The 13914-nt window shown below is 34.3% G+C and overlaps 1 protein-coding gene and 1 long non-coding RNA gene across 2 annotated transcripts; both read right to left on the bottom strand.

Moving 5' to 3' along the window:
* Nucleotides 1–486: 486 nt before the first annotated feature.
* Nucleotides 487–1888, bottom strand: LOC134602335 (uncharacterized). The gene is made up of 2 exons (XR_010090425.1): nt 784–1888; nt 487–570 (listed from the first exon to the last, which is right to left on the bottom strand). It is a non-coding gene; the product is annotated as an uncharacterized LOC134602335 (long non-coding RNA).
* A 536-nt stretch (nt 1889–2424) lies between these two features.
* On the bottom strand, nt 2425–10942 carry LUM (lumican). Its single transcript, XM_063447118.1, has 2 exons — nt 10021–10942; nt 2425–5055 (listed from the first exon to the last, which is right to left on the bottom strand). Exons 1-2 carry the CDS (start codon nt 10916–10918, stop codon nt 4904–4906), a joined length of 1050 nt encoding a protein of 349 aa, XP_063303188.1. The 5' UTR covers nt 10919–10942; the 3' UTR covers nt 2425–4903.
* Between the last annotated feature and the right edge of the window lie 2972 nt (nt 10943–13914).

Here is a 13914-nt window from a genome sequence, read left to right as displayed (position 1 = left end):
AGCATATCTAATTCAGAAGAAACTCATGGGAAAAGGATTGTCAGCCTTACAGTCGGATTTATTACTTCCTTGCTCTCAGGATCTTTTACAAGCAATAAATGTTCACTACTCACCTATTGATATTGCCGTTTATGCATTTTTATCAATACACCGGTGGTTATTATACATGCCTCCTGATATGACAGTTATTATGCATGATGCCAACACAAACATGCAGAGACACACAAATACACATACAGGGAGTCAGTCCAAATCAATGTTACAGTTTCTTAAAGATCTTAACTCCCTGAAATTACCAGGGTTGTAGGAGATATCAAGTCAAAGAAGAATGTCATGATTTATATCACAATATCCTAAAATATATGAGTTTGTATGTCTAGCTTTTGGGAATAATTCTAGTGTCTTGTATTTTCTTAATTTTTTTTACAGTTACAGATAACATATTAATAGGAGCACATCACTGTTTCAAACCTAAAGCTTTTCAAATTTTGTTTTAAACACTTGCAATTTTATTAGCGTTCATAAAATGAAAACCAAACCACACAAGTATATATTTTAGAGGTGTACACACTTCAAAGTATTTTTCTTGGGTATGTTTACATTTTCCGCAGAGCCATTTTATCACTAAATTTTGCGAACAAAAAAACTGAAATTTGTTATATGTGCATACACACACGAGGCATTTTTGTTGCTGAATTAATTTCACAGGTTGTATAAAACTGCAGAAAAAAATGTGCATTAGTAAAACCATATATTTGTCATTTGTTTGTAGTTACAATATACGTATACATTTTCAAACGTTGGACAACTCCCGATTGTCTGCATGTGGTATTTGGACAAATTTACTGACGCATTTTTACCACCGTCTTCTGCTAAAGATTTTGTCAATATTTTCCTGCATTTTTCACTCAGAGGCACCCCCTACACACCATCTTTATTTGTGTACAATGAGACTCAATTTTATTCATAGGTGACTTAACCACCTATCATTTAAAATCACCCCAAATAATGTGCCCCAGGTTATTTTACATGGGGAATTTCTCCTCATAACACTTTTTGCAATCATGTTGCCAGCAGTTTCTGACATGTTTTGTAGTATAATTGTTTATTTAACCACTTAACAACCCCATTCATAACCTCTTAGGATTACAATCAGGTCTCCCAATATCTTGTGGGAGTCTGTAATATCCCACTTATTATTCTATACTGTACACACTTGTATAAAAAAGAGAAGTCCTAAATCAGCCAAAATGTGTATAGACAGCTGACTGAAGAAGCTCAGAAAGGAGGGAAACACATTTTGGCTGATTGTGAACTTATTTTTTTTTGTACAAGTTTGTATAGTATTTACTTATTTTATGGTTTATCTTTTTTTTGTAAATTAAATTTAGTAGTACTTTTAAAAGTCCTCTAAAGCCTTGGGAATCTTCATTGGGGAGGTGCCATCCCCTCAATATTGGAACTACACCTGTTACCCTCAGAGTCAGGATAAAAGGCTATGTATAAGGTGAGCTTAATACTTATTCCATGTTTTAATTATATTTTAAGCATATATGCAACACATTGGATGCCTCTCTTATTTTTTGTCTTTGCTGGAGGGAACATCAACTTGAAGGAGTGATGTGATGCTGCCCTAAGAGCATACAAGTTCTACTTAGGGAGTTAATATATATAGGATCCGCTATATGTGAGTGACCTGACTTTATAGATACTCTGTTTATGTTTGATTACAATCTGCACTATTCTTTTCTTTTTTCTTCTTCTTTTTTATGAACTTGAGATTGTTTTGTTACAACTTGTTTGCATTATTTAATCGCTTTGTTTTCCTTTTTTTTTCTTTTTAGCATAGAATGGCATACGCCACTAATGAAGCTTAAAGAAGAATGACAAAAATAATTGGGAGTATCTCAAATATATCCTGTGCAGAGGAGACAAGCCTGGTATTTTGGTTCTGAATTTCACTAACAGGTGGGGTCATTCTGATGTGCAAATGGCACTGTTTACCTCTGGAAAGTCTCTAGTGAGTTAAAAGTTGCTTGAGACCAAAAGGCAATATATTTAGTAATTAGGAATTAAGTAAAAAAAAAATCTATCTATCTATATATCTATCTACCCATATGTGTTTTTCTTGTGCCATATCAACACATCTTTTTACACTTCTAAACGAGATCAATATAAATTGCATTTACATTAATTGTTTTAAAAATCTGAGAGATAATCTGTGACAGAAAAAAAACACATGTTAAACTGAACTATTGTTCTTTAAATATGCTATAAACCCATTTTTTTAATAATGAATAAAAATGTTATGTAAAAAAAAAGACAAAAGTAGACGCATGCATAATAAATAGTGCCAAGTATGTGTTAACAAATTTAACAAAAAATAAAAATGTTGTAAAGATTTGAATGCTATTGACAGAAGCATAACCATGCAAATTGTTTATTATGATCTTAAAGCATGCAAATAACTAAAAGAAAAACAGAAAATATATGGCGTTTGTGAAAAGAAAACAAATGGAGAATATTCTGGTAATTTAAAGGCCAAAAAGGGGTTTAATCAACAAGCCCCAAAGTCCATAATATATTGCAAAAAGGCTCTTTAGATTATACTAGACAAACCTGTTAGTTTTTACATCATAAGCGTTACTTTTATTATTTTTTCTTTTATTTCAGAGGTACCAGACCAATTTCTAACATTGAAAAGTATACTTTTTTTTTTTAAATTAATGCATTTGTCTATTTTTTTTTATCTTGCAATTCCTTTATTTAAATAAAAGGCTCTTTACAATAAACATTAAAAAAAATATTTTTTGTGTTCAAATTTTGCAATCAGTGTCAACTTATGTAGTGAATAGTGTTGATTGAAAACTGAATTTACAATGTCAAGATAGTTGGAAAGAGTTGATTAGATTGTTATATCCCCAACTTCATTGTTTTGGCTTATTATACTAATTGGAAATTCAATTAACCAAACTTCACCATTTAGAAAATAGATCCATTAGTTGATAACACTAAACGTTTGCCAGATCTTTACCATAATCCATAGTTCTGGGACCATACCTAAAGTGTTTTACAATCACAACAAGAAAATATATAAACTTTGTCTTGGTGACAAAATAATATAAAATTAGATTATTTTGAATTTTGCTCCTCTCTTGAATGCTCACACAAGACATTAATAAACTGAATAAATGATTTGTATCAGTATATTATTTCTAAAGTGTCAAAACTACTAATAGTATATAAAAAAAATTACTTTTTTTTTAATATTTCCTGTTTTTGACCTTGATTTTGCTATTTCTCAAAATAACCACGGGATGTTTAAGAGGAAAATTATTTTACATCAGCCACCATAGTCAAGCTAAATTTTACATACATAATTCTTAGTTATCACACCCCTGTATCCAAATAAGGATATATTGTTACATAAACAAACACAGTGATTATTTTAGGTCAGTGGTGCCCAGTCTGCTTTCATTCAGGATTCATATTTCTAATTACAACACAATAACATCAGAGATTAATTGGCCTTAAGTAAAATCATTTCTACTGTAAATAAGGCTTTTTGTTGCTTAGCCAATGGTCGTGTTGATACCCTAATATGTTCTATTTCCAACTGCTACAAGTTTAAACTGATATTAAACACTCTCTCATATTGATCCAAAACTCATCAATTATAGTTAATTGGAACTGGACATGATATATGTGTTTAGCAACAATGCAAATTAACATAAAATTATATGATACCAATTATAATGTTTAATTATTGGGAAGAACTATGAAGTCAGTATTTAGCAATATTTCAATCTATCTTAATGAAAAAAAAATACTACACTGAAAACATACTGTCTCATCTTGACTTAAAGAAGACTTAATTATCCATGTGAATAAGTCATCAAAGAACTTTAGCGACATGGCCTATTCGTTATCGAGACATAACAACAAGCAGAGCATCAATTTGAAGACGTTCATCAGGCTTGGATGCCTGATGAAGGTTTTCTGATCAAAACGTTGCTCGTGTTAGTGAGTCTGCAGCAATAAATCTGCCTGTTTATAATGAATAGCCCATGTTGCCTGAATTATTTTGTGATTTAAGAATTCCTGAGGGACTTGCTGTGGTCTTTGAAGAAAAACTGTATCACCTGTTTTAAATGAATTATTAGTTTAACCCCTTAAGGACCAAACTTCTGGAATAAAATGGAATCATGACATGTCACACATGTCATGTGTCCTTAAGGGGTTAAAAAAAGGGGATAATAATCAAAGTGTCATGATTAGAACATTGATATGAGTTTGTAAAATCACCTGGGCAAAGTCCCCCTGCAGGTTTAATTGTAAGAATTTTGGACTACCTTTCTAATCACAACACTCTGATACATATTTCTCAGTAATTCAATAATTTCACAGATGAGATGCTCTGTATTACTTTCTTTACAGAGTGGAGAGTTTGAGCATCGGAGTAAAAGTTACTTCCTGAAAGCAGCAAATATGTAATTATTTGCATGGTCGGATTGTGGCCACATATATATTCTAAGAGATGTAGGTAATTTACCTCCATGGACCTATCATGAAGTTTCACTAGAATGGTTGACAAATTTGTAAGGTAGCCAATGCTTTGGGTTTTGGGATTTGGGTCTAGAAACACATCAAACAGACTCTCGGCAAGAACTGTTAAAAGTATTACTCATTTCTAGAAATCTATATTTTACTTTTACTTGCTAAAATTTGGTGATGGTATTTTTTTTAAATGAGCATGAATTTGTCTTAATAAATAGACTTCCAAATGAGATTTTCTGTATGCTATTATTTTTTTTTAATATATATATTTTAGTGTATGTTTCTGTAACCTGAAAGAAAGACTAAATTTTCAGCTTGGGGACCACTTTTTAAACAGTGTAACCATTTATAACTCTATATCATTTGCTACACGAAGGCAGTTGTGCAGATCCTGAGGAAGATCAGCCCTAGTGATGTTATTTCCATCCAAACGCAGGTGTCTGATGCGAGAGTACTCCAGCCGTCCAATAACCTTACAAAAGCTGTTTAGGGTAAACTCTGAAAAACACATAGAAAAAATTTTGGTTAATGTTTAGAATAAAATGTAATACTTAACCTTAAGCTAATCATTTAAAGGATAAAAGATATGCCTAAAGGAAAAATGTATTGTAAGAAAGGTACTTTTTTTGTCATTGAGAATGCAAAAACCACTTGATTATTTAGAAAACACAATAAAATAAAAAAAAGTTTTAAGATTTTCAATGGAAAACAGCTATATTATAACTCTTACCATGAATGCAATAAAATAATTTTTTTATGATTTCTGTAATAACAGTTTTGTTAAAGTGATACCCTTTCTTGGTGTATATATTATCCATTTGTTAGAGGTAAAAATAATAAAATTAATTGGTGTTATGCTAGGGACTCCACGGAAAACAGGAATTATACACAAAGTTTTTATGTGGCTCTAGATAGGGCACGCAAAATGTTAACCTCTTTTTATTAATTATAATAACATTTTAAGAAACATATTTTTCCTGTTACAATTGCTATTAAAATTCATAAAATTTTTACTTTTTTTTTAATAAAAAGAATAATATTTATTTTTCTACAATCGTTGTTTTGGGAAAAATGATTACTAAACTTTATCGGGAATTATTTTTCAAAAATCTCAGTAAATATGTAAAATCTCTGTATGGCAAAAAATGTGTGCTTTTGCTTATCTTATCTAAAAACGGATTGCAAGGATTAAAACCATGTCTATATCAGTTTCTGAGCTCATCTTATTTCACTCTGACTACTTGTACTCTACTAGTTTGTGTCCTTCTTTAACATCTATTTCTAAAACTGGGTCATTGATATATATATATATATATATTTATTTTTTTTTACTTTAAACCACATGCTTTTCCAAAAAGATCCATTGAATCAGGAATCTCCAGGATCAAATGATATTGTAAGCAAAACTCTCACTGCTATCTCAACAAAAATATGAAAAAGCAAGTAAAAATCCTGCAACCTCCCCTTGCTTGTGAAAAAAGTGCCGCAGGGAAGGGGGATCAGCTAAGTACTATACAAGTTGTTCTAATAATTAGCTCTTTGATCCCCTCAACAATAGCTAAGCCTTTTGTGGTTCTTATGGGTGATCTTCCAGCCTCAAGACAACTAATTAGGGCTTTCATTAGTTGTACCAGGTTTTGAGCTGGAACACTTAAAATACATGTACTGGCTAGTGTCAACACTGACTGAATGTTAGAAATATGGCTAAGTCAAAAGAATGGTACACAAAGTTAAGAGAAGAGATAATCGCCCTTCACAAAAAAGGAACAGGATACAAAAAGATAGTGAAGGCACTGAATGTTCCTAGAGACACAGCTGGAAGCATAGTTTGCAAGTTCAGAGTTGAAGAAACAGTAGTTACACTACCTGGATGGGGCAGAAAAAGGAAGCTATCAATGGCAGATTGTGAAAAACCCTCAAGTGACTACAAAAGACCTATAACAAGACTTGGCAACAGGCACTGAGTTTCCAGTGAGCACAGAAAGGCGCATACTAAACACAGAAGGTTTTCATTCTAGAACTCATGCACTCCTACTGGCCCAAAAGAACAAGAAAAGTTGGTTCCAATATGCTCAAAATAATATAAATAATCCAGAACGGTTTGGGGATTCTGTTCTGTGGAGCAATGAAACAAAAACTGGAACTTTTCGGCCCAATGGATCAGAGGTATGTCTGGGGGAAGAAGAATGAAACATATGCTGAAAAGAACACTCTGCCTACAGTTTAGCATGGTGGTGGCTCGGTGATAATCTGGAGCTGCTTTGCATCCTCTGGCATTGGAAACCTGCAGCGTGGGGAAGGCAAGATGGACTCATTGAAGTATCAGGAAATCCTAGGACAAAATTTCACGCTGTCTGTGAGGAAGCTGAAGCTTGGGTGTCATTGGACCTTCCAAAGATACCAAGCATACCTCACTTTAGGGGCAGAAGAAGTCCTGGAAAATTATACAGTGCCCATCACAGTCACCTAACCAGAACTCCATGGAAAATCTGGATAAAAGTTGTAGAAGGCAGTTGCAGCACACAAACCCAAGAATATTATTGAACTGGAGGCCATTGCTCGTGAGCAATGGGCTAAGATTCCCTTGGAACGCAGCCAGAAACTGGTGCTGCCTATGCAACTTATTTGCAACAGGTCATAAGAGCAAAAGGTTTCTTCACCAAGTACTAAAGAGGCTTGCCATGAAGTGGTTGAATCATTTTGAGACTGAAGAAGTCATTACAAGTTGCATTTTCAGTTGAATGTGGGGACACCCATTCATTGAGTTGAACTATTTCAATTGCTTTTGTTTGATTTGTTCATTACAAACAGCTGAAAGTCTGTAGATTTTGACAACAAATCTGATTTTCAATGGGTGTTGAATAATTATGATTACAACTGTAATTACACACACACATATATATATATATATATATATATATAATATATATATATATATATATATATATATATATATATATATAAAAGGTGATAGAGAGAATACAAATAATTTAACTTACACTCATATATGTTTTGCCATTTAAAAAGTAAAAAACACAACAAAGACTGATGAGAAAATATGTCACTTGCAAAATTTAAAGGAGCACTATAGAGCCAGGAAAACAAACTTGTTTTCCTGGCACTATAGGGTAATTAAGTCCCCCACCCTCAGGGCCCCCCTCCCGCAGGGCTGAAGGTTTTAAAACTTTTCTCCAGTGCCGGGCTCCCTCGGCGCTGGTGACCTCTCCTCCCCCTGCCGACGTCAGACCGAATGCGCATGCGCGGCAAGAGCCACGCACGCATTCAAACCGCCCATTGGAAAGCATTACTCAAGGCTTTCCTATGGATGTCCAGCGTCTTCTCACTGTGGTTTTCACAGTGAGAATCACGGAAGCACCTCTAGGGGCTGTCAGTGAGACAGCCACTAGAGGCTGGATTAATCCTCAGTGGAACATAGCAGTTTCTCTGAAACTGCTATGTTTTCAGCTGCAGTGGTAAAACTAGAGGGACCTGGCACCCATACCACTTCCTTGAGCTGAAGTGGTCTGGGTGCCTATAGTGGTCCTTTAAATATAGAAAAGGACTATTCATTCATAGCTATCATTCAGCAGATGTTGCAACCAAGGTGCTTCAACCATTAAGCAAGCTTTAAATCGGGGTGACCAAAAGGCAGATCCACGGCTATTTCAGAAATACAACTTCTACAATTCTCTTGCAGTCTTAGAGCTTTAAAAGATGGAATTTCACCTTCAGTTATATAGTTTCACAAATTTCAAACTTTATGGTTTCATACTAACTAACAACAGACCTAGCTTTAAAGAAAGTAAAAAAGAAAAAAAGTACTTATTTAATAAAGCACCAACCAAAGTATGTTTCCAAATTGAAATGCATTTTGTCTTTTCATGAGAAAACATTTAAAAGAAGGATGTAAGCTGTAGAGGCCATAATGTTAGGACAAATGGACACATCAGGTTCTGTGCCGTGACTGTTTGGCAAGTAAAAGGTTATATTACGTATGCTATGTATGAATTTCAGAGATTCATCTGACGTGCTGATAGTAAATTCTGTATCTTCACCTGAACTGATTTTTGTGATATTACTGGAGACATCCTATGAGCAAACTCAGAAAATTAACAGATTGTCAGAAAGTCTCTTTAAAATATAGACTTTCCATACATTTTTGGAGTTATTTCACTGAACCTTTAAATTTTTACTTTGAATAGATAAAATATGTATAGATAAAATATTTATATTTAAATATTGTATATTATTATACATTCTAATGCAACATAGTTAATTATTCTCTCTCTTTGACTGTAAAGTAGGGAACAAAAAGTGGCCGTCCCGTAGAAGATGGAAGCTAATCTATGCAACTAAGATGACAAACATCTGTAGTACTTATCCTATGCATTTTACATGCCTTAGGATGCAAGGCACCATGTGTGACATCCCAATTCTGCATCATGGGTCCATAACTGGGGACCACAACTGTCTGATCTTGACTTAACTGGCCTTATAGTAATGCAGTTCCAAACCTGTTCCAACACTATTTTCATTATATACTGCCAAGTTCCCATGCTATGTCCAATACTTCTTCTTGTGATGGATTGGCTCGGCCAAATGTCGTTCATGAAAAATTAGTCTGGGAAACATTGAGACAAACCAAAAGGGTTCAAAAATGTTATTTTCACTGCTTCTCATGTTTTTACTCTCTATTGGTCATTTCTCACTTGATTTGTGATTAAAATCAATGTCATTCATAAACTTCTTTGGTGCTATGGGCAGAACTCCAAATACCGAATGTTAAGCCATCGCGCTAGTTGGTTGCTCGGGTATACGTCCATATAGAATTTTGGAGAAGTGGAATTCAGCTAAATGGTCAATCAGCTCAAGTTCAGCCGAATCACATTTTAGACCAATTCACATGTACAAGTCTGCTATCTATAACAAACTATAAAATGCTGCATTGCTGGCCTTACAAGTTACATATATCACAGTGATATTTGCAAAAAAAAAGCATTTTAAATATCCTTACCCAAATATAGAACTAGAAAGAAGAATTAGTAGTAAAGTTGAAAATTCTACATTTCAAATCAGATGACACCAATGGTCATTCACAATATATGTTACCAAAGACTACTTTTTTCTGCAGTTAGGTATAAGAGTGTGTGAGTGTGTGTGCGCATGTGTGAGTGTGTGTGTGTGTATGTAGATTGGAATAGTTATGCCAATCCAGAAATTCAATTGTCAAGTAAATAGGAGTATAACTTTCAGTATGCAGAGATACTTTGATATTAACAGACAAGCTTTTGAGATTTCTTTCTTCCTCAAGTAAGAAACAATAATAGCATTGTAAGAGCAATGCATGAGAGGAGATTCTAAAAAAAGATTGTCTTTTTGATATGTATCATTAGTCCAGTAAAATCTATCACTGTATACTGTAATATCAGCAAGTAACGAATGCCACATCGTATGTAAACTCACTTTGAATTTTGTTGACATGCAGGTAATAGTTTTCAAGACCTTCGTTAACAGCAGGGATACTTCCAAGGTTATTGAAAGAAAGATCCAGCTCAAGGAGTGTTGAAACATTGAAAGCATTGCCAGGCACACCTCCATCGGCCAGCTCATTGTTAGACAGGCGAAGGTACTGCAGCGCTTTAAAACCTTGGAAATATTCGTCGGGGATATTGGTGACTTTGTTAAAATCAAAATATAGCATAGATACACTTGGAGGAAGTCCCTTTGGTAACTTTGTCAGCTCGTTATAACTTAGATCTAAGTATACAAGGGACTTAAGGCCTTTAAATGCACCTGAGATTGAATCTTCTTTCAGTGCATTATTCTGTAGGTGGACTACAGTCAGATTCTCCAGACCTTCTAAAATATTTGGATTAATCTTGGCGATTTTATTGTTGGTCGCACGCAGGTCATCCATTGTTTTTGGCAGTGGTCCGACTAGTTCAGTTAGGTTATTAAAGCTGATGTACAGTTTTTGTAGCTCCTTGAGATTGGAAAAGGCATTTTTTTTAATGTTGGCATTGGTGAGGTGGTTGTGGTCTAGAATTAGCCATCTCAAGTCAGTCACATTCTTAAACGCATCATCTTCGATACCCTCGATCATGTTATTCTGCAGGTACAAATATTGGATTCCAGCAGGAACTATTGGAATTTTCTTTAATTTGAGGTTATCGCAATACATTGCAGAGGGATAATTTGCAGGACAGTTACATTCTGGTGCACAGTTTGGAGATCCTGAAGATAAGTGTGAATAATAATCTCCCTCTGGAGCACCGTATCCACCTCCATAATCATAATCAGTGTAGTAGCAAAAAACACTAGAGATAAGTAGCACAAAAAATGGAATGGAATGAAGATGCATCTCTGCGATATGTAAGTTGCCCTAATGGTGAAAGAGAAAAAAAATATCATATTATAGTGGAATCTGTTACTGTAACTCTTAAAAGCAGTGATCTCTACATAAATATGCATGAATGCATAACATATTGCATTGAAACAAATGTATATTTTTTATTGTTAAACTTTACATTTTAAAGAGCAACTTATACACATAAAAAGACCAAATAAATATCCAATTGTTCATGCTGTACGTTAATATGCTTGGCTATGTTTCCCAGCCAATCATATTGACTTGTAGCTGACCTAGCTAGTGTAAACAGACTTCCTGTGTTAGAGCCACCTATTTATTTTGTCACATAGCAATTTTTGCTGGGAGGATCTATTTTTTTTTAATAGTTTTTTTTTTCCTTTCCCAACAAAGTTGCATTGCATTGGTTAATTCAGCAGGAAGAATTTCAGGATAATGTGTATAAATAATCACAGGAACCACAGGATCTATTTTTAACCAGGGAGACCCAAAGGATGGGTAATCTTTTTGACCTGTTTAGCCCTGCCACACAGTAGCCCAAGGGTCCATCCCCAAATCCCAATCTCACCAATCCCCTTACCCATATATACAACCAGCCTCTTGGCACCAAAAGTGCCAATGTCCTTCCTTTGCTCAACATACAATGCCAAATTAATGAATACATTACATTTAACAAAAAATCATGTTGGGAATTTACACTCCCTGTATCATTTCTGCAGGATGTGACCTCATTAGAAAATTAATGAAGCAACAGCAATGGATAGAATGGGAAAAATAATCGTTGTCACTTTTAGATCCAGAGAACTGAGTTTCAATATGAGCATAATGATCAAGCTTCCATGACTCCTTATTAATTGGGGGCATATGGTTTTATAGGGACCCACTTTAGTATTTTATTCCTAAAGCAGCCATGAATCGTTGAAACAGACCTCACAACTGCACATATTATCCAATTTTGAGTTATTAGTGGGTAGCATGAGTATTGGCTGGTGTAATGTAACAAATTATATTATCTGAAATTACTTTCCTTTATTAACTGTTCTTAAAAATTCTGTTGAAATGTTGAATCTCTCTGAATATTCACCTGGTTGCATTATCCTCTGGCCTTATACTAACCAGGAAGTATCCTATATGGAAACAGTGGGTGGTGGTGTGAAGCCTAATAAATGAAGCAGCTTCCCACCTCCTTGTCCTCCCATCCACTTGGATGTGTGATAGGACTCCATGTTAAAGGAACACTATAGTCACCTAAATTAATTTAGCTAAATAAAGCAGTTTTCGTGTATAGATCATTCCCCTGCAATTTCACTGCTTAATTCTCTGTCATTTAGGACTTAAATCACTTTGTTTCTGTTTATGCAGCCCTAGCCACACCTCCCCTGACTATGATTGGCAGAGCCTGCATAAAAAAAAAACTGGTTTCACTTTCAAACAGATGTAATTTACCTTAAATAATTGTATCTCAATCTCTAAATTGAACTTTAATCACATACAGGAGGCTCTTGTAGGGTCTAGCAAGCTATTAACATAGCAGGGGATAAGAAAATCTTAATTAAACAGAACTTGCAATAAAGAAAGCCTAAATAGGGCTCTCTTTACAGGAAGTGTTTATGGAAGGCTGTGCAAGTCACATGCAGGGAGGTGTGACTAGGGTTCATAAACAAAGGGATTTAACTCCTAAATGGCATTGGGCAGTGAGGCTGCAGGGGCATGTTCTATACACCAAAACTGCTTCATTAAGCTAAAGTTGTTCAGGTGACTATAGTTTCCCTTTAAAACTGAGTTCCAGTAAACAACCAAACCTAACGTAACCTGTGCTTCCCCAGGTCACCTCACCCATGTGAAGTTGGTGAAGTATCAACAATGAAGGTAGTGGACCCTATAAACCAAGAGAGAACTGAAAATCTCTCTTATTCCATATCTTATATACAGTGTCCCATGACTCATCTGTATCCTCATCTATATTCATATGTTCCTCCTACATAAAACACCATATTGAACGAGAATATTTTAGTAGTATTTTAAGGCTTGTTTGGCAAACAGAAAATTTCCCCCGAATTAAATTAGCCATTTATTTTTTATTTTTTTACAAATTTGCATTTAAATTGCTTTAAGTGATTTGCTAAAATTGCATGTTTAAGTAAAATTCCGGAATTAATTCAGAATTTTACAATTCAGCTCATTTTGTAGCTTACTAACTTGCTTACTAAATCTCTCCATCCAAAATATTACAGGTGCCACCCGGGTGCTTAGTATGTTTACTAAAAATAGTTAAACAATGATGGTCACATTATTAATAAAATATCACATATATCATTTAATATAAACTTTAATTATCTATAACATTTGTTCCCCTTTCTTCATATGAAATTATGACATGTGTTTTATTTTCAATGTACATTAAAGATTTAGCAATTTACATCACAATCCAGTTCAATTCAGGCACGGTCAGGGCACACTAGGCATTGGAGGAGGAGAAACAGTAACATTGTGTCTGTTTTTGCTCCTCCCTCAATGTTCTATCTATGCAGACAACCAGGTGCAAAGGGTAGCTTTTATAGCAATGACTGATAGGGAGCTAAGATGGAGTTGTCCATTTCCTGTATTGAATATTGTGTATTTTTACATTTAATCTTATTTTTTAGATTTTATTAACAAATATTTGTGAAATATAAGGAATAAATAAATATAATACTAGAATTCATGTGAATTAGCACTTTCCCTTTTAATCAATTATCAAAAGTAACAACAGATACTTTGGATGATAATTATAATAATATTTTTTGAAAGAGTTAAGAAAATAAAGAGGTGCTATAGACTTTGCTTTACATTTTGTTGCTTTTAACTTTTTGTGGCTAGTCTAGCCAGTTTTCTTGATATTGATGAGTCAGCTAGGTAGCTGAGCTTTTTAAAGATGCTTAAGCCATTTGTATCACATGTCTCGTGAGTATGTTGCCTTGGTAATTATGTAGTTTGGATGAGTACCCAAG

Source organism: Pelobates fuscus, chromosome 3 (assembly GCF_036172605.1).
Source record: "Pelobates fuscus isolate aPelFus1 chromosome 3, aPelFus1.pri, whole genome shotgun sequence".
Taxonomy (NCBI): domain Eukaryota; kingdom Metazoa; phylum Chordata; class Amphibia; order Anura; family Pelobatidae; genus Pelobates; species Pelobates fuscus.
The sequence above is the reverse complement of the archived record's forward strand: the minus strand, read 5'-3'. Positions and strand labels throughout refer to the sequence as shown.

Bases quoted from the DNA above. Each gene is read 5' to 3' on its own strand.
- LUM (XM_063447118.1), bottom strand. From the start codon at position 10,918: ATGCATCTTCATTCCATTCCATTTTTTGTGCTACTTATCTCTAGTGTT. The intron at 5,056-10,020 runs GTGAGTTTACAT...TGTGTTTTTCAG, and splicing joins GCATGTCAACAAAATTCAAA to AGTTTACCCTAAACAGCTTT.